We start from the raw sequence: 26,419 nt of genomic DNA, 5'->3' as shown, positions 1-26,419 counted from the left end.
TCTAAATCGATCCTACCTGACTGTCTTGGTTGCTCTTTCGTTTTGTGCAGTAAAGACTCAGTGCTCGAGTCAATGGCAGACCTCCTTCCAGTGCTCGTTCTCGCTGAAAGCGGACGAGCTGTCGGACGAGTTGAGTTTGTCGGCTCCGTGGACCGCGAGCTGCCGGTCTTCTAGTACTTGCCGCGCGTCGTCTCCAGCTGCGGGGTCATCTTCTGCGTGAGCTCGACCTCCTTGTTGATCGCGTCGCAGTCGCATCAGTGCTCCGAGCTCCTGGCTGGTCCTCAGCACCTCCGCCAACTGCTTCTTCAACTTGGCGTTCTCCTCTCGCATGCGCGCGAACTCGTCGTCTTGCTCAGCTTTCTCCATCTTGAACTTGGAGAACTCCTCGCGCACGTGGTTGATCTCTCTCTCCTTCTCGATCTTCTCGATGCACAGTTTGGAGAAGATCTGACGAGCCAAGTGGCCACGCTAGATGCGGATAGCTGCTGCCTCCGACTCCTGTCTGCCCTCCTCCTTCATCACGGCGAAGTGCTTCCGCTCCTGGTTTTTTGCTCCTCCTTGTCCAGGTCCTTGTAGCCGTGCTCTGCGCTGCACTGCTCCACCTGCCGGCGCTCAGGCTGCGCCCCTTCGTCACGTCAAAGTGCTTCAGCACCGCCTCGGTGTCTCCAGCTCATAGCGAACGTCTGTCACGGCTTGAACTCCCTTTGAACGACCTTGTACTCAATTCTAAACTGACTTATAAACTTATAAACAAACATGCGGCGGAGTGTCGGAGTTCGGAGCTCGGTGTCGGATATGTCGGGGCCTGTCGGCCCCAACATATCGTATGAACCCGTTGTGGTACCCTCGTGATAAATATCCCCACGGGCAGCGCGTCCAGCAGGTGCGCTGCTGCCGCTGTGGCAGTGCGGAGGTCGTATGTTCATACGCCTGTTGTCACTTTGTGGCATACGTTGACACGCCTTTAGCTTAAAAGCTAAAGGCGTGAAAAACCTAAAGTTTTTCAGTTTCCCGCATACGTCTACTGTCACACAGATTACGGATTCGGCATTTACCGGCTACATTCATACGTGTACTGTCATTTTCCCGTTCTAAGAGGCTACAACTGCGAATGAAATCGTCGGATTGGACACCATTTATCCGGATACGTTAGGTTCTGGTGAGCTACGTGGAAGCGGTCCAACAGATGGCTACATCCGGATAATCGGAGCGTCTTGAAGCTATGTCTACGAGTAGCGCGTCTGCAAGTCGTTGAAGAAGCCGCTCGTCATGTTCTTGAGCTGTATCGAAAGACCAAAAGTTCTGTTAGAATCATTTTCATGTTTCCTCCCGAGCCAGCAAGGTGCGCACCTTAGCGGCCTTGTTGGCCATGTTGTCCTTCATCAACTGCAGCTGATAAGCAGCTTCATCGGTCACTGCAGTCAGAAGATCAGACACAAGACACAAGAGTTAGACAATCAAACCCTTGCGAGTCCGTGCCAACGTTGCGGACAAACGTACACTCTCCGGAAGCGGATCGGCCTCTGGTGTTGTTGCCGTAGAACGCATCGCTCGAGATGGACTGGGAGCCCTGGAATCGTGCCAGGTGGGAGCTGTCCGCCTGCACTGCCTCGCCGCCGAAAAAGTTGTCGGACGAGATGGACTTGGCGTTCTTGTACTTGTCCAGGGTCTGCGTTTGCACCGGAGCGGGCTGATATGCCGCTGGTGCGAGTGCGGATCTAGCTGATGGGCGCTCGCTGCATAAACATAGAATCACAATCTTAGTTACCGATGTAAGTGTGGCGAGGATGCACTGGTTGGTACTCACTCTTCAGCCTCTTGCAGAGCTCGTGCCAGGGCTTCGTCGTCCTTAATCTGCTTCTCCATGGACAGTTCCTCAGCGGTAGGTGCAGGCGGAGGCGGGTTCTGCATGGTATCGAGTTAACTTCTTATCAGTTCTACACGCCAGCACAGGCAATTCAAATCGATTAGTGAGAGATGCACCCACCTCAAACGGAATGTCGTCAAAGTCAAAGTCATCGGCACCCGTCGACAACTTCGTAGCTCCAAGGCGCGTGGCCTTACCACCTGTTGACAGCTTCGTTGCTCCTAGACGAGTAGCCTACACTCAACAAACAGCCCAATCCCATCAGCCCGGTACCCAACAGAGCCCAGCACATTAGCGTCGAACTGCACCTTGCTAGTGCGCGTGTTCAGCTGCGTAGAGCTAGTGGTGGCGGGGGTCGTGGCCTCTCCAGCCTTCGCTCCCAGCAACACAACGGGGCGGTTCACCGTCAACAAACCCGACGGTTGAGTGGGAGCCGCTGCCGGCGTCGGCTTCTTCACCACATGAGCAGCAGCCGGCAAGTGACCGTGCACAGCCGCCGAAGTGGTCTCGCTCTTGATCTCCACGTGCTTCACCAGTGCCTCCAGACCGTCAATCTCATTGTCGCGAGTCTCCTACACTCAGCATCATTCTCCAGTCAAAGTCACCACCAAGCCTAAACTCTACCCCGACAATCCGCACCTCCTCCACCTCCGGCGCCACGATCTGCAGCGTCGAAGCCTTGACCTTCTTGGCCAGCGCGATCTTGTACATCTGCGCCGCCTTGGAGTTGTACTTGGCCTCAATCTGCCCGCATAAACCCACAACACCACCGTCAGAACTGCACTCGAGCACATCTTCTTGTCTCTATCCCGTGACTCGTTGCCTACACTCGTCATCTCGGCGGCGCCGTACTGCTTGAAGAACTTGCGCGCCTCGGCGTTGCCGCCCACGGACATGGCCTTGAGCTGGTCCTCCGTCCACTCGTCCATGTCGATGGAGCGCACGAACGACAGGTGCACGCCCAGGCGCCGGTGGTAGCCCGAGCAGTCGAGGCAGATGAAGACGCCGTACGTGACCGTGGCCCACGTGGGGTGGCGCTTGTTGCAGTCGAAGCATCCCTTGTTGGCCACGCCCGAGCGCAGCTTCTGGAACCACGCGTCGCGCGTCTGCGAGGGCACGTACACGGGCTTGGCCGGGGAGCTCATGGTCGTCGCCACGTCGGTCTTGGTGTGCTTTGGTGTCGCGAGCGAAATAGCCAAAATGACGACGGATAACGGTTTGCGCTGGACTAAAATAGTCTGCTCACACCCAAATTTCGCGATTGGCTACTTATTTTGCGTCGATTTGTCCACTTCAACTTCGCGCCGTGGATAGCAAATGGATGCGCTGCAGCACTTGGTGGCGCCGCGACGGCCGCTGCCCTCGCCGAGGTCGAAGGCCCGGGATGGCGCCTCGAGGAACGTGTTCGCGCTGCCGGTGATCCACCAGTTCGAGCCGGTGCTGGCGTCCTCGCCCAAGTCCTACATGGTGGCCAACGCCTCCACGAGGAAGAAGAGCGTCGGGGGCTCGGACGAGGCTGCAGTTTCTGGTGGATCGCCGCCGGTTGTGCCGAGTCAGCCCCAACGCCCACGGAGTAAGGAGGGGGTGGACTCGCCTCGAGTTCTGCGGCCTCAACCGCCGACTGGGATCTCGTCGCGGACGGACGTGGACATCTACAGGTACAGCCAGGGAGCGGAGCAGCGCATGGCGATTCGCCCGCTGTTCGAGGAGAGGAGGGGGTCGGAGGATGGAGAGAGGCCGTCGTCGACGAAGAGGAAGGTGAAGCGCGGGACGAAGAAGGGGGAAGCTGTATCGTGTGGAGAGGATCATTCGAGAGGCGCTCAAGAAGCTGTGGATGCTGTGGACAATGATGCTTCGGAGAAGACGAAGCATGAGGGTGAGGAGGACAGTCGTATGCACGTGGAAGAAGGAGAATTGGAGGAGCTGCCGAGTGGCGCGTCGAACCAAGACGATGTGAGGACCAGCTCCCCCTCTCCCGATGACTGTTTGGGAGCAGTCGTTGCGGACACCCAAGATTTGATAAAGCAGGAGGAAGAGGACCCGGTCTTTAGCCACCAGTTCAAGCCAAACTCGAGTCCTGTAGCAAATGTGGGCCCGATGCTGCTGAAAAAGCTGGACGTCTCGACTTGCTACGAGCCATTCTTGCAAACGGAAGGCCCCAAACTGACCTGGCTGCGAGACGTGATTGAATCAACATCACCTGCTTCTGACACAGCAGAAGTATGCCAGTCTGCAGCCAAGCGTGCTCTGAAGTCGGACGTTTTAGTGTACAAAACACTGGCAAAGGATTTACGTACACTCAGAGGCTGCAGCGTGCTTGTCACTGTTCTGCTGAGCTCACGTGGAAATTCTCATATTACGTGCAAAGGTGGCAGCGATGCTGGCCAAAGCACCGTTGACATCACTGACTCCGATTTGGAGCAATCCCAGCTTCTTCGTCCCGACTTACAGACGCTAACACCCAAGTGGGCCGACTGGATCATTACAAAAGTGCGCTGCGATTCAAGACTGAGCTTCTACATCGACCTTTCTGATGCTGAGGGCACCGAAAAACGGGTCTGCTTTTCGGGAACAGCCCATGTCAATGACGCAGAGGTCGCTGTGGAGATGGTTGCGTTGGTAGCAGCCTCAAGCTTGCTCATATCGATCCGCGATGCAGAATCCGGTGCTAATGAGGCGAAGATTCTGCTGAAAGCGGATGATTTGCGACGCCTTGCACTCGAGAGAGGCAAGATGTCTGCTGTTGACGGTACTGAGCGAGACGTATCTGTATTGTTTGATGACCACGATTTTCTCTCCGAGTTAGCTACCAAAAGCAACGTCATTCGCCTCGGAATGAGCTGCACGGGGTTTGTTGATGAATGCGACGCTATTTTGCTGACAAATGGATCCTCGGCATCGCCCACTGACTTTACCGATGATATTACTGGAAGAGCAAGTCCGTTCGTGAAGTTCGAGTTACCTGACTCGCCGAATTACGTCCAAGAGGCTGTTGCAGAGAACAAAATGGTCGGGACTGTTGCGGTGCTTGTGCAGGCGTACGTGGAGAATGGAATCCTTTCAACATTACGGCATTTCCAGCAGCAAGAAGCCCTGCAACTTAATGTAGCTGCCTTTATACAGCAAGCCGCTTGTATTGACAGCGAGGCCGCCTTTAATGACCGCGTTGAGCAAAACCTAGAGGCTGCTAAATTGGCAAAGCTCCGGGCAAGTTCTCGTTTCATGGTTCTAGTTGAATTCCGGCCTAAGCTAACCTTTTTGTCTCTGGATGTGCGTGCAACCACAGGAAATCGCCATTCTCTCTATCGTTGACGACATGATTCTGGACTTTATCGCGTTCGAGTGCCGCGTCGAGATCCACGCGGCCAAGTACTCTGGGGGATACGATGATCACTACGCGAGTAAACTGCAAGCCGCTTTCCGTATGAGTGCTCAGAAGAAGTCGTACGACCACAAGCGGCACGTGCGTATGCGCGCTGCTCAAATGCTGCAGGCTCTTCAACGTGGAATCATTGCTCGTCGACGGTACAGCGAAATGAAAGTCGAGCGAGAGAAGTATTTGTTCTACGGATTCCGATCGAGTCTGTACCATGCGACAGCGAATATGAAAGACCCGAGACTTCGAGCCCATGAACTGAGCACGGAGGCTGAACGGAGACGACACGCCTTCCTCATGCAGGTCATCCAAGGATACGTAGCTGAGAACTTTGCCGAGGAGGAGTTCCGCGTGTCTTGTCAGACTATTCAAGATATCTACAACGAGTACGGTGTTGTAGTAGGATGCTCTACCAACTTTGGCGATATCGTTGCGTCCTATCTGGGGAAGGCGCCAGACCAAGCGCTGTATGTTCGCGTTGGAGATTTTAGCCATGGTCCCGATGCGACTGCACCACCGAGACAGTATTCAAACAGCCAGGTCAGCGCAGCGCTTCTCCTTGGACTGCGAGACCAGTACGACGACACGTTTGGCCTTTCTTCGACTGCTCGTCTAATGAGCACCGGCAGGATGCAGCGACTCAGACGTAGAACGCTGGACGCAGACGACGCAACTCCTCCGAGGTGGATGCTGAAGACAAGCTTGCCCTTCCAGCAGTCCAATCTCGACCGAGTTGCTGGCCAGCGGCTCACCCGCAAGGCTGCTGGGAAGAAGTCGGCTCATCTCGTTGCTCGAGACTATCGCAACACACTGGCTTCGTCGTTTGACTCTTTTGACAGTTGCCGAGCCACGTGGGTGGTGGACGTTCAAACTCGGCAAGAGCAGCAACGCACGTTGGACTCTTTTACGGTGGATGAACTCGCGCAGCACTGCCTCGATCTGCTGATTTTCTGCGTGAAAGGTGGGTCATCCTGCGCTGTGTTTACCCTCTTTTTTTACTAAACTTTGTTCTACTGTACGATTACTTTTTGTTAGATTGGGGAATCGACCCGGATCCTCTCTTCGAGGCTCTGAATTTGTGTGGGCGCCACTGCCATGGAAAAGCAGCGATTCAAGTGCTGGAGGACAAGTTTAATACATACGCAACAAGTAAGTGGCCCTGTCGCATTCGGAGGTAAACGCACTTTTCATTATTCTCACAAAAACTCCTTCTATTGCGCGTAACACCAGAGATGAATGAGGTCCATGGCAAACAGAGCGTACTCACTTTGCGTGAGGAGATCTCTCAAGAGCTGGAAGACTTTGAAAAGCTCCTGGCACTGCGGATCTTGAATATTGCGGTAGACGAAGCCATCACAGTGCCCACGAGCGAGCTGCTCCACATTATGCTGAAAGGCAATCTGGACGAAGAGTACATCCGACACGGCCTCCCCACTGTGTTGCCTATCGCCAGCATCACCGAAAAGCACGAGCTAGCGCGCAAGATGCTCTACGGATACGCCAACTCATCGTATGGTGACGCATTTAACCTCGTGTGCTGGAGCTGCTTGGACGTAGCAGAAAACGTCACGGTGGAAGCAGCGCGGCTTCTTGACAAGCTCACCCGCCCAACGACCGACCACGGCGAAGCAGATGGATCAGTCACGTTGTTCACCAGCGAGTTAATGTCCCGCCAAGTCACGAAGAAATCGCTCACCCGCTCCTCTGAATCTCTCGCTGCTCGAGCGCTGTACCTGCTCACGGGGTCCCAAGCCGTGCGCTTCCTGCAGTTTCTATCCAAAGTGGCTCACTTCAACAAGTCCATCCAGAAGCGCGTGCTTGCCCACCTCGCTCCTTACGCTGAAAAGTACGAGATGCATCGTCTCGCCAGTGCGATCTGCTCCATCGAAGACTTCTCCATCGTATCGCAACTTTTCGACGAGAGTTTCTCCGAGGACACTCTCAGGTCTTGCGCATCTGTGTGGGCCCAGTACAAAAGCCTTTTCGGTGATGAACGATGCTGCAAAGCTAGGGACTCCATCCACATTCACTCAGAACACACGACAGCAGCGAATTCAAGTGAGGGACAATGAATGGGAAGCAGGTGAACTGGGAAAGATCGTTTTAGCGCGAATTCATTGGTAGGGATGAGAAAGCATTCGAGTACTTAGGACTGGTGATAAATGTGGCATTGTATTGTGATTGCACAAGTATTTTTGCGGACGCACAGCGAGGTCGCGGCAAGACTCGGCTCTCATCGTTGTCTACACTCTGCCAATGGGGTCTACTTGCTCCTTGCTGGCTAGGCTTTGGCGCTCTTTGCAAGTGGAGACGCACGGAGGCTACTCATCCCAGCGCGTGCTCGAGCTGGCTAAATACAGGAATGAGGCGAGTTGGCTTCGAGTGATCACGATTTTATTCATCACCCCGCTGCCGTGTTTGCTTGTCCCAGTCTTCGTGGATCTCCTACCGCTTGCCAACCCGTTTCAAGGCATCCACGCGAACAAAATGTTCTACGTGCGCTTATTCTACACGTTCCTAGTCGACACCTTCCTGGCCACCTGTCAGTTCCGGATCAGCGTACCAGCACTCTCGTACCCTTTAGCCAGGGTCATCAGAAACACTGTGGTGGTATCGGTGATCGGAGTTGGTGTGTCGTACGGCCTTGCCGCATCCATCGGGTTTCCGCTGCCATTTTCTGCGATGATAATCGCTCCGTCCTGGGTTTCTCTCGTTCTGGTTTCTCTGGCGATTGAGTGGGGCAAGCAGATTAAAGGTACTCCAGGCGCTGGCACGATGGTCATCAACGCCTTTAAGCTTTGGATGTGCGAGGCATCGCTGGTTTTTACCTATCCGGTGTACTATTATACCTTCACCACACTGCCGAGGAGGGGCAAGACGGCATTTACTCTGCTTCTACCAGTCTTGAAGATTTTGATGAAGAATATCATCGCTCGGTCGGTTGTCCATCTCAAGGACGAGATGCCCGAAGTTGTGGTGCTGAATGTGGACGTCTTCAACAACCTCTTCCTCTGCTACTGCATGCATAACTCCCCATCGCTTTGGGTGACTCTAGAGATCATCCTTTTCGATGTTCTGATGATGGCTTTCTCATTGAATGATGCAAGGAATGAGCATCGGAATTTACTCGACATCGAACGACGAATCGAGCAAGAGCGGGGTTGGAACAGCTTCATCACCCGAGGCGGTTTAAGTTCCGGACGCGCAACTAAGAGGCTAACAACGCTGGATCGAGCAAGTATGATCTTACAGAATACCAGACTAACCACCTCGTCCTCTGGGCTGGACATCTCGCCGGTATCACGTCGACTTTCGGCTGCGCCGAGTGTCGTGGAGTTAAAACCGTCCGTTGAGGCTGCAAGTAGGAGCATGAAATCGATTGCACCCATCGGAAAAGTTCGTGTACACCCAGCAGCTAGTAGTGATGGCAGAGCTCCGATCAGATACGCCCGCAAAGTCCAGCGATTGGTCTACGTTGCGGAATTTCTCCTCTTGCTGAACTACGTCGAGGTTGTCATCCCTCTCATTTATTGTAAGTACCCTCACGCATTGACAACCGTATAACTCTCGGCTAATAGTGTGTGAGAATTTTCTGTAGCGATGTACTTGTACGCCATGTACCACCTGCCAAACCGTGACTATTACATCCAGCTTCGTGGCGTCGATCAGGATCATCTTCGCCTCATGCTAAATAACGTCCTGTTTTATTGTTCGCTGCAGCTCGTGTCGCTTCTGATGCTGCTATTTGCTCTCCGCTATTTTGTGGGACTCGCCCCGATTCATCAACTCGCCTACGTACTGGAAAGACAGTTCCGAGGGGTGCAGCTCAAGTTCGTGTTTTGGGTGTACTACAACGTCCATGCCTCGTTGCAGCACTCAGGTGCGTGGAATCGTAGAATGGTTTGCCTTTATCATTAGCAGCTTTAACGCGAAAACTGGTGCAACACGTGCAGGCTACGACTACAGCCTCAAATTCAATTGGATGCATCATTAGAAGAAATCGATTCATGTTGATGTTTAACAATTTTAATGAAATTAAAGCAAACTGACTGCCAAGCCCAGCGTGGCTAGTCGTTGAGGTAAATACTGCTCCTTTGTTCAGCAATAAAGGCGCGATGGCTCCTGTCAGTGCCATGCCTTCTAGGGCACCATCCATTTTATTATGAATACCTTAACCTAACATAAAATACATGCAATGCATTAGCAAAAAGGAAAATAATTAAACATCTATTGCTCGCCATTTTCAATTTCTTCGTTATTGCGACGTATGCCACTTCTTTCGTTCGAACAGGCATTCCTTGTTCTGGTCGTATAATTTAAGGGTTCTGTACACCCAAGATCAGGATGACAGGGAGTTTGCATGCGCCAAGTTGAAGTGACGCTTGTAGTATTTTGGTGCACCGACTTGCTGGGATGCCGCTGTCCGTTTCTGGGTCGAGGCGCAGACTGCCCAACGGATGGCGATGTAGGAATGGCGCTCGATGCTTAGTCGCGTGTCTGGGCTATTTAGGACGGTGTATGTCTCGGTCGCACTTGACTTTGGGCGAATTGGAACGAGATCATGGCTCGCGACAGACCTGAGACTAAGCGTGAGTTAGGCGGATAATTGCGTCTTGCTGGTCGCAGTCTCGTCCTATTGAAACACCTCCACGTGTGGATTTGTCTTGGTAGCTGCCACCGTGGATCTTCAGTTTGCTTTCTGCCTCCTCCAGCTCAAGGCACAAAACCACCAGACTCCTCCTCCTCCTCTGTTCGACACTATCGCTTCGTTGCATCGCAATGGGCACCGACGACGTCGACTCGTCGCAAGTCAAGATGGGCTTCTCCAGGGTCACCGGGTGCTGCAGCCTCGGCAACAAGAGCTTTTTGCTCTCTGTCCTCGGCTTTGTCTTCGTGATCCTCAACTTGGCGGCGCTGTGGGCGCTGCACTTCGCGGATCGTCCGGTGACCAAGGGAAGCTTGAAGTCGGCGACACGCTTCAGCTCGGACGAACTCGGTGCAACCGACGGAGCCACCGCGAGCGTGGGCGACGTTGTCAGCTTTAACAGCGACAATGTTCTGCGCGTCGGTGCAGGCACGACGGCCTATTTGAACCTGATGACACTGGATGACGATGCCTTCAACATTCCCTACGTCAACTTCGCCCCCATGGGCACGTCCAGTGTTAAGTACACGAACGTGATGGCGTACAGCGTGCGTCAGCAGTCCGGTACCACGACCTCCTTCCTCACGACCATGACGTTCAACCCCGACAACAGGACGATGGTAGCTGGAGCCATTTCGGACGCGAACACGATCGCGGCAGACGCGATCCGCGGCCTCGCTACACTTTCGGACACGCAAATGGCAGTGCTGACGGTGTGGAACACGTCGGACGGCTACACGTCAGTGAAGACCGCGGTCGTGCCTGCAACCTTGGACACCTCCACTGGCAGTGTCACGCTGGACCAGAGCAAGGTCGTGAACGTGACCGCTGACTCGGCAACCAACTTCATTGCACCAATTTCGAGCTCGAGCTTCGTCGTCACGTACTACGATGCGTGGAGTGCCTCGTACGACCAGTACGCGAAGGTTGGCGTCATGGCTGCCGATGGCACGATCACTTTGTCTTCAGCCAAGAGCTTCGGAGTCACAAATGGCGCTGGATTGTTCACGGAATTCGGCGCCCCGGTCGCCCTCAAGGGTCTGAGTTCAACTGATGCAGGTTTTGCCATCCCGTACTACACCGAGCTCAACTCTTACACTCAGGACCCCAACAACCTCAAGACTGACGCTGATCTGAGCGGCATTTGCGTCACCACTGCCACCTTCAGCAGCGGCACCTTGTCCAACTTCGCCACGCCAGTGTGTGCCTCAGACTACCGTCCCGGACACTACCCCGAGATCGTCGCGCTCAGCGACGATGCGATTGCCGTCATCTTCTACGATACGGCCAACAACAACGCGCTCACGGTGGTCACGATGGCTCTATCCTCCGCCAAGACGCTGAGTGTCAGCGGCTCGTACGTCTTCCCTGAAGTCCACGGCGATCTGTCGGCATACAACCCAAGCTTCCTCTCGCCTCACGGTCGCTTGTTGTCGGGCAACCGTCTGGCCGTGAGCTTCCTCAACCCCGCTATGAACGGAAGGCTCTGCGTGCGCGTCCTCAGCTTCTCGCTGTATACTCTGACCTTCAAGGAGCGCGCTCCGATCCTGCCCGTTGGTCCGTCGGATCTCCCGTGGATCACGACTGCCAACAAGCGGCCCGTTGACCACGCCATGGTTCCTCTGGGCACGGATGGCTTTGTCACGGGCTACGTGGGCAGACGCAACCACATCTTGCAGCAGAACTTCGCTGCGTTCGAGTCCTTCGGTAACCCCGTGGGCGTCGTTCAGTCGACGTCGGGTGATAGTGTGTCTGTCACCACGCAGGGCAAGGCTGAGACCAGTGGACTGACGGACGGTGCAGTTTACTACGCGACGACCTCGGGCGCTGTGGTGGCTCAGGATGGCACGTCCATGGACCCCGACTTCTTCTACACGGCGGACGGCACGATGCTTGTCACGAAGGACTCCCGCGTGGGAGTGGCTGTCGATGACGACAAGCTCTTCATCTCGACGACCCTGTAAGAACTATGATGGAACCATCATCAATCCAGCACGACGCCTTTGCCATCGGAAGCGAAGCGAATCGAGCAACCATTTATAAGCAGCATCTCCCATGCTGTCACCCCAAGATCCATAACTCCATAACACTAATACATTTACTTTGCATCTTCAGACATAGTGTCCGTTACAGTTCGCCTGGTGAAGTCGCCCCTGTTCATCTACAAGATCCAAGCCGAGCCGAGTGTAGATGCATGGGAACAGAGGACTCGCATGATTCCCCGACGGCCATCGATGTGTCGCCATCTTCTTCGACGGCAGCCTCACTATCCAAGTTTGATGTTGCGGCGCTACGTCGAGACTTCGAGCGGCTCAGTGTGGACGACTTGACTGCTCTCGCCAGCTTCCCGGTCGAGCCCCACGAGCTCATCGGTCGCGTCGTGGCAGTCACGCACTGTTTACTGCTAACCCTTGCGCCGGAACATACAGCACTCGAGCTTCGTGCGCCTCCATGGCCGCTGCTGAGGCTTCAGCTGCTGGAAAATGCCCACAAAATCTGGCGAAAACTTCGAAAGCGAGCGTGGCAACTGGAGACTGGAGTCAAGGCGCTATCACCCGTGCAGATTCGATTCGGGTACAAGGAGCTGGTGGCGTTTATCCTGCCCCATAACCTTCAAAGTCGTCGTCATGAGGGCTGGGAGATTGACCGACTCGCCCAAGTCAGCACGATCGCTGCGTCTCTTGGCGCTTGGGCAGTCTTCTGCCTGCGTTGCTCCGTTGTGCCCTCCCCATCAACCAGTCTCCGCTGTGAAGCTCCTGCTTCGTCAACTGTCCAAGGTAATAGCTCGTCGGCTCAACCAGCACCCGGCACCAAGATCCCGACACGGAATAATTCTCCACGAAGGCGAGATCCGAACCAAACTGCTAGCAGTTCATCGACTGTTGTGGTCTCCAAGTTGCGGCCGCTTGTACCCCATCGGCGTTTGCGATCTTCTAGGCGCTTCGGGGTCAAGATCGGCGGTCGCTTTCTCATTTTACATACACGCTTTGCCACCAGCTCAAACGATCGACTCGAAGTCAATTGCCTTGAATCACTCGGTGAATGGTCAGTCTACTGCCTCGACGTCAATCGGATTGGACGGCAACAGCGAGCGGATCCAGACGTGACACAGACTTCTTCGCCTTCGGATTTACCACCGCAGAATGTTTCGTGGTGGAAACCTTTCTGTGCAATCGATATTTCAAGGCCCCCCAGAACCTTTGCACTATGCCACATGACACCATTGGCGCAGCAGTCTCTGCTGCTTCAGCTGGGCTTTCATGCCCATTTGTTCGAGCGACCGCAAGACATTCCTTACGGTAAAACACCACGGCCTACTTCGTCTCTATTCGCTTTCAAGTTTGACGCAGTGAAGATAAACTCGCAGCAGTACTGTGAAGTGTTGGGGATAGGAAACGCATTGATCACGATGGAGACGACAATAGCTGGTCTGCGGTCACAGTTGACTCCGTTGCTCGTATCGCGATTGTTTCATTCCACCGACAAGCAGAAAACTTTCCGCTTCATGTACCGTGGGTCTTTGCTTGCAGAATCACAAGAGCGACATATTTCTGCTGTCACCTTGCTGCCATTTGCCTTGCTGGTTGTAGCGGATAGTTATCACGTGAAGGACTTCGGTGTGGGTAGCTTCTCATCGCAGCTCTGGCGCCATAACTGCGAAGTTTCGCAGGCTCTCGTGAACTCTGGCGTTCCTGATCACATTCCACAGGATGAAAGTGCCCCGGTTCCGATCCAAGCTTTTGCCATGCGCCAGCCCTTTATATCGTCAGATGCAGGTCGATCACCTACGACGACAACCACCTCGGTCGTCGTGGAGTTTTTCACGCACTGGAGAGCGTTCGTGTACTTCCAGCAGCTTCAAGACTCTTCCGTCCTATTCCAGCTACCGCAGCGTCAGTCCATAAAACAGTCGAAATTGCTGCAAAAGCCCCCAAAACAACGTCAAAGTGATGATCACCAAGATTCCAAAGACGACAGTGTGCCATACGGGCCGCAGCCTCAGCCACTCCCTCGAAAAGTACGTGTCGCTTCCGTTTGCAAACTCTCAGAGCTCTCTCCATCGCTCACGTGCTGCTTGCTGCCTCGACAGAAATTCAACAGTAAGAAGGAGTGCCTGTTGCCACTGTACGCCACGATCGACGTTGTATCCCCAAGCGCGGGCCTGTTGAAGACACCATTCCGCCAAGACGTAGAGCGCACTTTAACCTCGCCGTGTCGTTTTGTCTTGGCGGACGAACAACACGTCGTTCACTTCACTCGAGTCAACAGCGTGGCCACTGAACGCAACAAATTCGGTGTTCACCTCACCGTCTTTGACCTCACGTTCGTTCGTGACGAGTCCTGCTCACTAGATTCACTGCTCAAGTTGAAGGGAGCCTACGTCTGGCTCACTGTACCGCGTAAAGCTCACAGTATACCAGAAGTCCCGACCGAATGGATGATCGATCTGTATCGCTTCGTCCAGCATCCGACCTACGACTTCCAATCGTCAGACTGTCCGAAGGTCAATCACTTCCGTGTGCGAATGTCCTGGCGCAGAGCTGAACGCGCCGTCGAGGCCTCATTTTGGAGTAAAGATGTCGACTGGAGGCTCGCCATGAACTCCACAGATCTGTACAACACAGTATTGCGCCAAATCTTCGACGCGCTCTGTCGATCTCATCCACCGGCGTTCGGCGTCGACAGCGTCAAGTTCAGCAAGTTGCTGTACGAGGCCAAGATCCAGCCCAATCTGCTCCCAATCGGAGACGCCGCCTTCCTCTTCGCTAGTAACCTCCCGCCCGGAATTACATACGAAATGGGTTTCGGTGGCTTCGTTCGCGCGGTGGAATGGCTCGCTCAGCAATTCTACAGTGAAAAGAGCCCCAAGGCGAAGAGAAATAGTCCGAGTAAGACACTCCCTGGGGTCCAGCACGCCATGATGAAGTGGCAATTGTCACGACGTGCGGAGAACGATGCGCGTGATCACTTGTTGGCTCCACTACGACGATTTTGCTACGAAACTCTGGTGCATCTCCCCAGTTTATCGTCCACTTGGCACGACATCATGGACTCTTGGAGATTGGCTCGTAAGCAGCAGTGCATGCAGGAATACGCACTGAAGTACTGTGCAGCAACACGATTGCGAGCGAGTTGGGTGGGCTTCGTTACTTGGAGGATATTTCTGCTGAGGCGGCAGCGAATGAGGGAGGAGCGTCTGGCAGCTACCAAGCTCCAGAGCGTTGCTCGAGGCAGGAAATGGTACGTGGAGTATCAGCGCATACGACGCATCGTCACAAGGACGCAGCTTCGGATCCACGCTCGGTCGGAGCTGCGTCGCCTTCGAGCAGAACGCGCGGCCTTTATCGAGCGCATGAGACTTCGCATGGTGCGGTGGATGCGCCACCATCTCTGGCTTCTGCGCCAGTGGAAGAGGTTGAACGCAGCGCTGGCGGCGAGACGAGAAAGAATCCGTGAAAAGCGACTCCGGCGGCTTGGAGTGGCGGTTTTCCCCTTGGGTGATCGGCGCGTACGATTCTCGTTGTACCGTGCCAAACCCAATCCTTCGGAGAACACCCAAGCAAGGCAAGATGACCAATGCGAAGCATACGAGCTGGAAGTTGTGAATGCAACTCGATCCTGGGGAGGAGTATATTACGTCTCCAAGCAGCAAATTGATCAGTTCATCGTCGAGGAGAGCGAACGCTTGGCACTGCAGCTGGAGCTGGGACTGCCGGTATTGAATGAAATTGCTAGAAAGGAGGCCCCAACTGATGCAGCTCCTCCTCCTCTGGTGCAGACCAAAGTTTCACGTGGCCGCAAGCAAGTAGTTGCGTGCGTTGCGCGAGACTCGGTAGTGTATCCAGTGCGGAAGTCGAACATTATGCTGTTGGCGCTAGCGAGGCGGCTCACCATTGTGAAGAGCGTTGGCCGGGGTGAGTTGAGCTTGCGCTGCTACTCTGATCCGATGGACACGTCGCTTGGCAGGGTACGCTGCTGGAATTGCAATATCCTGTTGTAGTCCTCCATCGTTTAGTCCGCTCACTGATGCGTGCGTTGGTGTGCAGCTTGTTTTCAAGGGTGCGCTCCGGACTCAACTGGGCCAAGGAGAGACTGATCAAAAGCTTGGTCATGCTCAGCGCCACATCGTTCGGGTCTTGGAGTGGGCGGGTGCTCTGAAGTTCATAGTGTACACACCGTCCACCTCGGCTAGACGTCGCTATGACCTCCCGGCGCCGTTCGTTCTCTCCGTCCTCCAATTCTCACGGTTCGACTCGATGCGACTGCGTATCCAGGATGAAGAGCATGACACCATTGCTTCAGAAGGAGAAGATCCGCCTGCTCTTCATCCGATCCACCACCAGATTCACCGTATCGTGACCGGACCCCACAAGACTAGAGCGCTTCAGTGTGTTCTCAGCTACGTGCTCCACTATGGCGTCCGCACTCCGACATATTCGATGCTGCCCCACGTGATAGCGGAACGAGAGCGACTGCAGAAGGAGCGCCAGTCTGCAGAGCTCGAGGCGAGACTCACCCGTGAACGGCAGCTCGTAGTGAAGGTACAATCACGCTGTCGACAGCGTCTCGCGAGAACAACTCGGCTACAACTCGCTCTGGTAAGTTAATCACCACCCTGTAATCCATGAGAGCGTCAGAAACTCACGTTGACTTCTTGCAGTCTTCCTACTCCAAGGAATTTGACCGAGACCGCGGCCAGTTCGTGTACGTTCTGCGACATCGGACCGGTGACCGCGCTGTCCTGGGCAAGCGGAAGCCCTTCAGCCTTTTCGACCACGACGTACCGCTACCCGAGGACGAATGGCTGATCATGTCGCCCCCCGCCGCAACTGACGGCGATAATTGTTTCTTCAACCCTCGGCGCGGAGTTTACAGTCGATACAACGACGTCCTAGCTGCGACGATCATCCAGCGCTGGTTCCGTGGCAAGATGTGGAGCGGAATCAACAACTGGAAGCTGCGAGATATTGCTCTGGCTTTGGGCTATCACAGCAACGTTCAGAAGCCCTCGAACATGACGGATCCGGGACAGCTTGAAGTGATCAAGCGGTATGCATTGCAGCTCCACGTACTCCAGCACCAGGTACGGGATGTACCGACCATGGAGTCAAAGTTGTCGCCTGGAGGCACTCACTTTTATCCGCTGATACCAGTATAAAGCAGCTTACCCCTTGTACGAGGCTGCTCTGAGGGTACGCTCGAGTTACTCGTTAACTTGCGAAATGCTCCGTGCTAACCGCAGCCAGTAACTTGATCTTCGTCTCTTGTCTTCGCAGATATCCCCCGAAGACCCTCACACGCTCGTTTGCCTGGCGACACTTCTTGTCATTTCTTGTCGATACCCCGCCGCAAAATCGTGGCTGCGCGCAATGGAGTTACTCAAGCAAGCCCGCACTTCAGCAGGGAGTGACATCGTCAGCGCGTTGCACGAAATCGAGCAGAATGGATTCCGCTGGGCGCTGTTTCTCCAGCCGAAGAACCCTCACGTAAGTTCCCCATCTAAGTCGTCTTGCGATGAGCTATAGTTTGACCGCTAACCTTGTCCGCCGAACCTTGAAGGCAATCGCGAACTTTGCGGTGTATCTCCAGTGCGTTCACCTCGATATCGACAAGGTGAGTCTACCAGCCATCATCGCCTCGAACCACATTTGACCGCCGATGCCTGCAGGCCGAGCTCCTCTATCGACGAGCGCTTGATCTGGATCCAGCCAACGACCTGTTCGTCACAAACTTCCAGCGGTTGCAGGCCGAACGAACTCCAGGTCGAATGTACGCTTTTGCCGGTCCGGGAACCATCGCACTCGCACGATCTTCGGTACGCCAGTTGATGCTAACATCTTGCACGCTGAAGTTCGATCACCTCGCTGAATGCCACAACTAATCAACTGCTTTCCTGCTACAGGAGCTGCGTCGCTGCGGGCCAGAGTCTCAATGGCGAGAAATGGCAGACCCTGCAGCACAGCCGCCTACGCCAAAACGATTCTTCCACAACCTTCGCACTGGCAAGTGCACCTGGGAGCTCCCAACAGACGACGAGTCCATGGAGACACCACTATGATAGCACCGAGTCTTAAGACACAAACACGAGTTATCAGTCGTATCCATTCATGCCAAGTTTCGCTGACGTACCATTCGGACTGCGCAAGTATGACCGACCAGCTCGGGTTGTGGGTGGGAAATTGCGCCCGGCATTTTATTTATCCTACTTCAGTGTGCTGAGTCATTTCATCCTGCCTTTCTTCAGTTCCCTTCGAGCCCCTTCGTCTTCGTCTATGAGGCCCTGTTGCTTGAGCTGATGTGTAAACGCCAAAATACCCTGAGCCAACACCTCGGAGGCACGACCAGTTCGCTCCACTTTCGAGTACACGCCATTCAGAGGCGTTACCTTCACCATTGATCGGAGATCAGACTGTAACCGTTCGTTGCGAATCAGACCCTCGCAGCGCTTCCAGTCTGTGTGCTTCAACGCTCCTGGGCGGAGCCGAACAGCCACCAACCGCGAGCACAGCGCCTTCAGCAACTGCAGCTGAATCAACCGGATCCGATCGAAGTCGGAAGGCGCCAGTGGACACACGGCAAGCTGCACGACGGGGAGGAGCACGCCACATTTAAGCTCGCAAACAACCAGTTTCCGGAGTAGCAGCAGCAGGAACAGGTTCATCCGTGTCTTCCCAACGGAGCACGACGAGAGCTTCTGCTCCACGAAACTCAACACTTCACGCACTGTGCTCTCGGGGACTGTGATTACCATCGCCTTCACCAGCTCCGCGAACGAGTCCGCCCTCCCCTGGTAATTATCTGAAGGAGGGACATCGCCAGGCTTCTCTTCGCGTCCACAACAGAGCTTCGTGCACTGCTGCAGAATCACCCACAGCAACGCTCGAACTCCATTCGTGCTGTGTCGGAAAATGTTTTGCAATAGCGCAATCGCCTTCCTCGCCGAGCTGGGCGGGCCAGTGTACGCGCAATACACAAGCTCTTGCACGACATACTGGCGAGCCCACTCTCCGTCCAGCTTCGCCGACGTATTGCCGATCACGACGACATCCATTACATCCAACAGCATTTCCTGCCTCCGTCTCCTCCGCCCAACGTTGAGCAGGCCAGCTAATAAGCGCACCAAATGTCCAGAGGATAGCACGCGCCGGATAAAATCTCCCGTTGTGTTGTTCGTCCCAGCCAGTGACTTGAGTGTCGTGAGAAGGTGAGCACTTGACGATGCGGCATCGTTGGCAGCATTGGGAGGCGAGCGGTCATATTCTACAAGCGACTTTTGTACAACGCCTCGCTTCACGCTGGTCCTCACGCCACCGCCAGCGCCACCGCATTTACCAAGCTGCAGTGTGACGGCATTGCCGAAAATTGTACACGCGTCGGCCGAATGCTCTTGATCAAAGCCCGCCAGGGCGCCCAGGACTTCTTGCAACAAAGCGTGTGCAATCAGGCGAGTAGACGGCAGGAGGAGGTTGAGCGCCTCCGAGAACTTGACAGCGACTTCGTCGTGTGTGTTGTCGTCTCCGATATGACGACTCAGACGGTAGTAGTACAGCCGGCAAACTCGCGTCGTCAGACTGTGAAGCTTTTGCCCAAACTCACTCTGGTCCTCCACGCTATCTTGGATTGCAACGCTGGTTAGTGCGTGCACTTGGCTCCAAGAAGGCGCTGTCCGCTTGTCTGACCAAACCTCGGACCAAATGTCGACGAACAATGCACTTGTCCGAGCACTCGCAGCAATCAAAAGACCGACGACCAACTCCATCTTGCTTCGGGCCTCCAGGACAGCTTGACTAACAACGACGTCGAGAGATCCCGTCTTCCCACTTGCGTCAGTGGCTGCCGAGTCAGCAGAACCATTCTGTCGACTCTTCTGCTCATTCGACTGCTCGTCTACTGCGCCAAACACGAACGGCATGTAGTCACGCAGGATTGCGCGCAGTGCCGGCTCCTGCTCTTCTACCTGGCATTGAGGGGACAACACGAAGCTCAGAACGTGTTGGACAAACCATTCTGGCTTCTTCACACTCAATTTCGAATTGAAGCGAACTAAGAAGTCCACGAGGTCTTTGAACTGGGCCCCATCAGCGTGTTGCTTCCGGCGCCGCTTCATCCACTCCGCCATCAGCGATGCGCTCCAACTTGTGCCAGCATACTTGAATGCCCGCTCCAGGCAGTCGGGGATCAGATACGACCGCGCGTTCACAAGCTGCTGCTTCATATCATCATCACTCAGAAGCAGCTCCACGAACCCGCAGGTCATTCGACACGCGCGCAGCTTGCCTTCCTCAGCCAGCAGCTCCACGATCTGCTGCCCCGGTTCTTGAATCTGCCAGTCTAGGTCATCCTCATCCGGCTCTGCCACCGTGTACCGAGGCAGCAGCGCTCGCCACAACGTACGGAGCACCGTGTCACTAGATTCAACAGCACACGCCACGATCCAGGGGCTCAGCACGAATCTGTCTCCGTTGTTCTCCGCCAGACAGCGCAGCAGCGACCTGCACGCGAGATCATGGCGCGCCACCGCCTGCGAGCTCGTCCTCACCGCCGACGTGGCGCACATCCTCACCAAGGCGTCCGCCACGGGATACTTGGTCGTCGACACCGACTCGCCGGCCTTGCTCATCTTCTCGAGCATGGGCGGCAACAATAAATCCATGAACTCCGGTCTCTTGAACAGGAACCCGGCCAGCACCTCGTCCAGCAGCGTCGGGTAGTTGCACGGGTAGTACGCCGCGAGCAGCGTGGTGAGCTCCTGCCGGAAGCTGGGCGCGAAGCCCGCGCGGCTGCACCAGTTGGCCACGTGGTTGCCCACGACTTTGACCAGCACCGCGCGGCTCATATGGACGTCCACGCGGTCGACGAGCCCCTGCGGCACGAGCTTGGCCGCGTCCACGCCGAAGCGGAGCAGGTCCACCTCTGCGGCCGCCAGGTCGTCGGCACGTCGGGCGCTGCGTCGCTTCCTCTTGAGCGACCTGCTGCCGCTCGCTCCGTTGGCCTCCGCGCGGCCGCCCGAGGGGAACAAAAAGTCGTACATGGAGCGCGTGGCGGGCGGACTCGCGTCTCCGTTCGCCACGGCGGCGCCGTTCTTGCTGTCGCCGTTCTGGCGCCTCTCCTCGCTGAAGCTCTGGATGACGGGCGGCATCTCGTTGTGGAACAGCGACGAGGCAGGCGGCGCCTGCGCTGCTTGAGCTTGTACGTGGGCCTGTGTCTGCTCGTCGGCGATGGCGAACCGGCTGCCGCTGGGCTCGCTGCCGCCGGTCGTGAGGCGGCTGATGCTGATGGGTGCGTTGCGCGGCGCCCAGCGCTCGGGGCTCTGCGGGTCGACCTTCACTCGCTTGCTCTTGCTCTGCGCGTTGTCGACGTCTGCGTCGTTCACGACGGCCATGAGCGACGCCATCTTCATCTTGCTCGAGCGCGGCGCGCGGCTGTTGCTGTTGCTGCTGCTATTGGTAGCGGACGGTTCGAGGGGCGCCGACTGCGCGTACATGCTGGCGATGGAGGTGGGCGGCGGCGGGCGTGGGCGCGGCCGCGAGCGGCGCCGCAGCGCGTCGTCGTCGTCAGCTCTCGCCATGCCCTGTGCGTTCCTGGGGCGTTTTTGATACTGGCGCTGGGCTGTGTAGCCGATCGGCAGGGGAAAAGGGCTTTCGACGAACCCGCCGGGTCAGCAAGCCCGACGGCCGTGCTATGCACGTTGATACAAAAAGTAAGTCTGGCAACACGTTGGACGGTGGTGGGTAAGCGGACCCGTCGACCCGCCCGCGAAAGATGATAACGGAAGGACCGAATTGGTTGATATTCCGGCAGGATTAATTCGTGTGGGTCACTTGAACAGTGACATGAGTCGGGGGTCAAATGTAGCCATTTCCGAATACATGGAGAAGATGTCATTCTGCTCAAAATGAAGGGCGACTCTTTTTCATTGGAGATCGAATCGAGACGAGCAGGGGGGCTGGGTGAATTCAGGAGCGTGAACAAGGCGGAGAAGGCGTAGGCAAACGCGTGTGAAGCGATGCAAGGTGTCTGAAGGTGTGGATCACCGTAGATTCTACGCTGTTAGTCTTCGATCAACCCCATTGGAATGGCTGCCATCCATCACAGAGGCCGGTTGGAAGCTCAAACTCGGGGAGATCCGGTTGGAATGAGTATCTGAAACCTGGCCACGACAGTTGAGAGGGAATCTAAGAAGCAGAGAGGGTCAGGTCGTTGTATGGGGGCGGGCAGGGACCCGTGGGTGTTGGTAGGAGCTCAGGCAGTGAGAAGCTAACGCTCAAGTCATTTTAGTCTTCATTTTATCCTTCGTGGGCCCAAGGATCTCGGAACCGGCGCAGATTCTAATAGGGTTATGAGATCAAAGCACCCGATTGAGGAAACGTCTCGGGGATGCCCATGCCAATAAAGTACACGAACGAAGGAGTGCCAAAGAACTGGGACGGCAAAGATTGGCAAACGTACCAATAGTTCATAATGGACTTCTTCAACGAGAACAAGCTGAAGGACATGATGATGAGAATGATAATTTGCGTTTTTTTACGTCTGTTGACGACACACAGCCAGCCTATGACGCTGGAAGCGGCACGGCGACTTGCACGCTCTTACGCGGTAGCAGCCAGTGCAAGGGGCCTGGGTCAGCTCTCGAAGTCCGCAACGCCACGATCCGCGCGAATGCCGAGCTGGTTGCAGCGTTGGTGGACAGCTCACGTCAAAGCGCCTTCGTCGCAGCGAACACGGCTAATGCACGCGCCTTCCAGAATACAGAGCAGCGATGAGTGAAGCGCCACGACAATCCGGTTTTGGCAGTAGGCCGCAACGAGTGCGGGGGGCTGCATGTGCCTTCACGGCGGAAGCCGCACCAAATGGCCGCGGTGATTGACTACAAACTTTCGTGCAGAACGTAATCGCCGCCCTTGGATTTGGCGCAGGTGATGTTGTCAGAGCCGGTGGGAGTGTGTACAGTACCAAAGCTGAGTACGAATATGGAGACGCAATAGAGCTGAGTGATGAAAGCAGTGATCATGGAGGCGCCATCGGTCCGGGCGTGGATTGTTACACTGTGACTGCGGGGCCGCGGTAAACGGCCACGGCGATGTACGATGAGTGACGAGCATCACCCAAGCGATGAATGGAGATTTGCACCGCGCAGTAGTGGTGGAAGGGGAGGGGGAATCTGTTGAAGGTGCTGGTGATGTTGCGGCAAGTTATGTGTCAAGAGGTTTTCGCAAATGTTTGCGCTTCTGTGAAGCTTGATGGACAAATAGCGGATGGGGTGTATCGCTATATCGATGGCCAGAAAGAATAAGTACTGAGAGGGGCCACGCCCTGACATCCATGCACTCCACGACGGCGTGGTATTGTACAACGGCATCTTCGCGCTGATGGCGCTGAGTAACCATCGCGGCGTTGCGCGACCAACTGTGCGCAAACCCGCATACCAAGCGAGTTACTCCACCACAAACATAAAGCAACGTTTTAGACGCTGGAGGGTGCGCAAAACAACCGGAAAACAGCGCTGTGACACCGAATAAGGATGAGGTGAAGAATGAGGACAGTATGGCCTCCCCGATACCCGAGGTCAGCTCATCCTGGTACATGAGTGGGGGCAATAACTATGTGGACATATTTTGCTTTAACGAGAAACAAAAACTTATTACGGTAAACTAGATCTCTACAAGGCATCCCATCCAGGGTGGATATTTGAGTTGGTGTGCAGATAAGACGATCGACTTATGGGAAACCAGTCGATATAGATGCGTTTGGAGCAGAATGCCCAACTTTTACTGGGCAATCGTGCAGTCTGGCGTACATATGAGACGACGGCAAACAAAATGTTACTTATCAACCTAAGTACGAATCGCGATTTAGGCGCATAATTGGAAAGAGGGATGTCTCCTCTTTCGTTTGAGCCCCTCCCGAGCTTCTGGTATGAAGAAACGACCGAGAACGAGACCGTCAAAAAATATATGCCCGACTTCAACCCCGAAAGGGAATTTTTTTTTTGATGAACTGGTGTAAAATTAGTCAGCGAATCCGACAATGTTGTCCGTTTTAGCTAATTCGAAGCCTAACAGTGTTAGAATCTCACTTTTGTGCCGTCACTTCAAATCACCAGGGGTATATTTTTGATTTTTTTTAGAAAATTTGATATCTGGATGTAAGTAACATTTTGAATGAACTGTGGACATAAGTATCATAATGATCGACTACAACCTTCGGCTGCCTATTCTTGCTCAGCATGCAGATCCGCAGTAGCTTTGTGCTTCTTGTTCTTTTGCGTCTTCTTTGCTGCAGTAGCCCTCTTCTTTGCTGGGTTCTTTTTCGTCGCAACAGCCTCCGTGATACCACGCTGGTCTTGGTTAGCCTTAGCCGCCACGGCCATTGCCGCGCGATGCTCACGTCGTGCTTGTTTCCGTGACTTGATATCTTCTCCTTCCTGCTCGCTAGGCTTGGCGTAGAGGGGATCGCTCTGAAATTCAGCAGGAACGTAGGGTCTGATGTTGTGGCACATCTGCGCAATTTTCTAGGTGTTGCGGACAAGAGGGGACAGCGTCTCGATATGGTCCGTCATCATCCGCTGCCCCTTCTCCTTCGTGGTGAAGATCCCGTCAATTTGACGGCTCAAACTAATCTCTACAGGTTCGCTCTCGGGGCCTTTCTTGCAGACAACGACACCCGGCTGCGATGCGTCCATCGTGAAAATCTGGAACTTCTGAATGCCGTCAAGTCGTTTGTACAATTCGGTGAGAATAGGTTTGTAGGACTTGAACGCTGAGCTTCCGCGAGGCAGATGCATCGGGATTGAGCTCTTGGACGCCGAACTAACAGCCTCTACGAGCTGCATGCGTGTTGAGCCGGTTACCATGCGCCTTGATCGACATGTTACCGTCTCGGATGCGCATCTTGTAGCGCTGCAAGGTAATGGGGACTACTCCATAGCAGAGCGCGAAAGTGGGTCGGCACACATGACCTACGTAGGGGAGGATGTACGGAAACTTCTCACGGTCACCCCGTCCTCTCTTACGCTCAACCGTGGGGGTCTGCATCAACACAGCCAGGAGCGTGTACAAGCTCGTGGTGCGTTCTTGCTTCGTCATCTGGTCCAGCGAGCACAGCAAGAACTCCAACTCACGAGCCTTGCCTTTGACGCACTCGTTCTCACACGCGTCCGCATGAATCACCTCAGTCACACGGGCTCGAGGTCTCGCGTCATTCAAAAAGATACTAAAATCCTCTTCATCTTCGGCTTCACTGCTCGCGCTCTCTGCTGTGCGCGGTTCCTCGTCGTCGCTGGGTGACGCCTCCGAATCAGGCGTAAAGTCGTCGTCGCTGCTGTCCTCGTTCACCTCACTCTCACAGGTAGCAGTGGGATCGACACTACAGACAGAATCGTCGGCAGAATCAGGCTCTTCGTCTTCTTCGCGACGCCGAGCAGCAAGGGGTGCCGTGGCCGACAGAGTCAGCGCCGTGGAGGGGGACGTTGTGGCCGGCGGAGTCAGCGCCTGGGAGGGCGATGTCGTGGCTGGCGGACCCGACGTCGCGGCTGGCGGACTCGGAGCCGTGGCTGGCGGGCTTGTCGCCGAGGTGGCCGGTGGCGAGGCTGAGAGAGGCAGCACTGGAGGTTGCGCAGGCTGCGCAGTTGGCGCTGCAGCGCGCGAGGTCGGTGCTGTCGGCGTCGTGGGTGGTGTCTGCATGGCTGTAGGTAGTGGTCCGAGTGGCTTTTCGAAATGGTATCCGTGCCGATACACCCCCTTCAAATTTTTGAAAATCAAAACTCCTCGTTTTCTCACGACTTCGTTTAGTTACGATTTTGAACCTGGCCTCTTTTAAGGCGATTATCTCGATAACTCTAAATGGTGGATAAGTATCATTTATGTTGCCATTGTCTCATATGGATCACAATCGACTTAACCCCTGATTTGTACTCTGATTAATTTGGCGATTAAGATCTGATTGGGTGTCGCTACAGGTGGGCGTTTTAGCCGGCTCTTACAATATATATTGCCTCCAATTACTAGTTCAGACTTATGCAAAAAAGCATAGGTAAGTCGTAGTGATCACTTGATATATCGTGGATGGCAAAAAACAGACTCACAAAAACAAAGAAAATGTTCTTATTGGCTGCCCACAAAATATATTTTGTCATTTCTCTAAGCTAAAAAAATTGTTTTTATTTATCATACTATTTTTTCTAAAACGATTTAAATGTCATGTGTTTCGTATGGTTATTATGCGTATACCGTTGTATGATTTAACTAAACATGCATTAATTTACTAAATATCTCGTATTTTGTGACTTTTTGCATACAAAATTTGTATCGACACGAATATGCTCATTTAATGAGCATATTCGTGTCGGATTTTAGAAAAACGTCAGCAAAAATGCTGACTTTTTTGCGAGTTTTTTATCTATGATATTTGATAATCATCTATTTAATAAGTTTACCGTTCATATGCTCTAAAACAGACTGTTTATCAAGTGTGTTTTGGAAGAGGTTTATTTTAGCATCAGTACATTTTGGGTCGTGTGGCATGGTGAGCA

The 26,419-nt window shown here is 54.5% G+C and overlaps 9 protein-coding genes across 9 annotated transcripts; 6 read left to right on the top strand and 3 right to left on the bottom strand.

Moving 5' to 3' along the window:
- Positions 1 to 69: 69 nt before the first annotated feature.
- On the bottom strand, positions 70 to 3,045 carry PHYSODRAFT_345549 (hypothetical protein; the record flags this gene model as incomplete). The annotated part of the gene is made up of 10 exons (XM_009525279.1): positions 2,695 to 3,045; positions 2,507 to 2,611; positions 2,176 to 2,439; positions 1,988 to 2,101; positions 1,808 to 1,905; positions 1,501 to 1,736; positions 1,351 to 1,415; positions 1,231 to 1,280; positions 523 to 583; positions 70 to 447 (listed from the first exon to the last, which is right to left on the bottom strand). The coding sequence occupies exons 1-10, from the start codon at positions 3,010 to 3,012 to the stop codon at positions 70 to 72; spliced, it is 1,689 nt and encodes a 562-aa protein (XP_009523574.1). The 5' UTR covers positions 3,013 to 3,045.
- Positions 3,046 to 3,184: 139 nt separating this feature from the next.
- On the top strand, positions 3,185 to 7,315 carry PHYSODRAFT_298808 (hypothetical protein; the record flags this gene model as incomplete). The annotated part of the gene is made up of 4 exons (XM_009525278.1): positions 3,185 to 5,092; positions 5,154 to 6,204; positions 6,279 to 6,392; positions 6,474 to 7,315. The coding sequence occupies 4 exons, from the start codon at positions 3,185 to 3,187 to the stop codon at positions 7,313 to 7,315; spliced, it is 3,915 nt and encodes a 1,304-aa protein (XP_009523573.1).
- A 184-nt stretch (positions 7,316 to 7,499) lies between these two features.
- PHYSODRAFT_495558 (hypothetical protein) lies at positions 7,500 to 9,237 on the top strand (the record flags this gene model as incomplete). Its single annotated transcript, XM_009525277.1, has 4 exons — positions 7,500 to 8,540; positions 8,598 to 8,775; positions 8,842 to 9,123; positions 9,197 to 9,237. 4 exons carry the CDS (start codon positions 7,500 to 7,502, stop codon positions 9,235 to 9,237), a joined length of 1,542 nt encoding a protein of 513 aa, XP_009523572.1.
- A 785-nt stretch (positions 9,238 to 10,022) lies between these two features.
- On the top strand, positions 10,023 to 11,852 carry PHYSODRAFT_313333 (hypothetical protein; the record flags this gene model as incomplete). The annotated part of the gene is made up of 1 exon (XM_009525276.1): positions 10,023 to 11,852. The coding sequence occupies one exon, from the start codon at positions 10,023 to 10,025 to the stop codon at positions 11,850 to 11,852; it is 1,830 nt and encodes a 609-aa protein (XP_009523571.1).
- A 230-nt stretch (positions 11,853 to 12,082) lies between these two features.
- On the top strand, positions 12,083 to 12,639 carry PHYSODRAFT_313332 (hypothetical protein; the record flags this gene model as incomplete). Its single annotated transcript, XM_009525275.1, has 2 exons — positions 12,083 to 12,445; positions 12,553 to 12,639. The coding sequence occupies 2 exons, from the start codon at positions 12,083 to 12,085 to the stop codon at positions 12,637 to 12,639; spliced, it is 450 nt and encodes a 149-aa protein (XP_009523570.1).
- Positions 12,640 to 14,485: 1,846 nt separating this feature from the next.
- On the top strand, positions 14,486 to 15,313 carry PHYSODRAFT_457671 (hypothetical protein; the record flags this gene model as incomplete). The annotated part of the gene is made up of 1 exon (XM_009525274.1): positions 14,486 to 15,313. A coding segment is annotated over one exon (828 nt), but the record flags the coding sequence as incomplete, so codon positions are not given.
- Positions 15,314 to 16,819: 1,506 nt separating this feature from the next.
- PHYSODRAFT_497087 (hypothetical protein) lies at positions 16,820 to 17,947 on the top strand (the record flags this gene model as incomplete). Its single annotated transcript, XM_009525273.1, has 6 exons — positions 16,820 to 16,972; positions 17,043 to 17,081; positions 17,166 to 17,375; positions 17,449 to 17,502; positions 17,558 to 17,704; positions 17,792 to 17,947. 6 exons carry the CDS (start codon positions 16,820 to 16,822, stop codon positions 17,945 to 17,947), a joined length of 759 nt encoding a protein of 252 aa, XP_009523568.1.
- Positions 17,948 to 18,109: 162 nt separating this feature from the next.
- On the bottom strand, positions 18,110 to 21,028 carry PHYSODRAFT_313330 (hypothetical protein; the record flags this gene model as incomplete). Its single annotated transcript, XM_009525272.1, has 3 exons — positions 18,110 to 18,238; positions 18,275 to 19,075; positions 19,154 to 21,028. The coding sequence occupies 3 exons, from the start codon at positions 21,026 to 21,028 to the stop codon at positions 18,110 to 18,112; spliced, it is 2,805 nt and encodes a 934-aa protein (XP_009523567.1).
- A 3,072-nt stretch (positions 21,029 to 24,100) lies between these two features.
- PHYSODRAFT_328909 (hypothetical protein) lies at positions 24,101 to 25,571 on the bottom strand (the record flags this gene model as incomplete). The annotated part of the gene is made up of 3 exons (XM_009525271.1): positions 24,101 to 24,346; positions 24,416 to 24,708; positions 24,740 to 25,571. 3 exons carry the CDS (start codon positions 25,569 to 25,571, stop codon positions 24,101 to 24,103), a joined length of 1,371 nt encoding a protein of 456 aa, XP_009523566.1.
- Between the last annotated feature and the right edge of the window lie 848 nt (positions 25,572 to 26,419).

Source organism: Phytophthora sojae (genome assembly GCF_000149755.1).
Source record: "Phytophthora sojae unplaced genomic scaffold PHYSOscaffold_3, whole genome shotgun sequence".
Lineage (NCBI taxonomy): Eukaryota > Oomycota > Peronosporomycetes > Peronosporales > Peronosporaceae > Phytophthora > Phytophthora sojae.
This window is presented reverse-complemented; position numbering and strand designations above follow the sequence as displayed.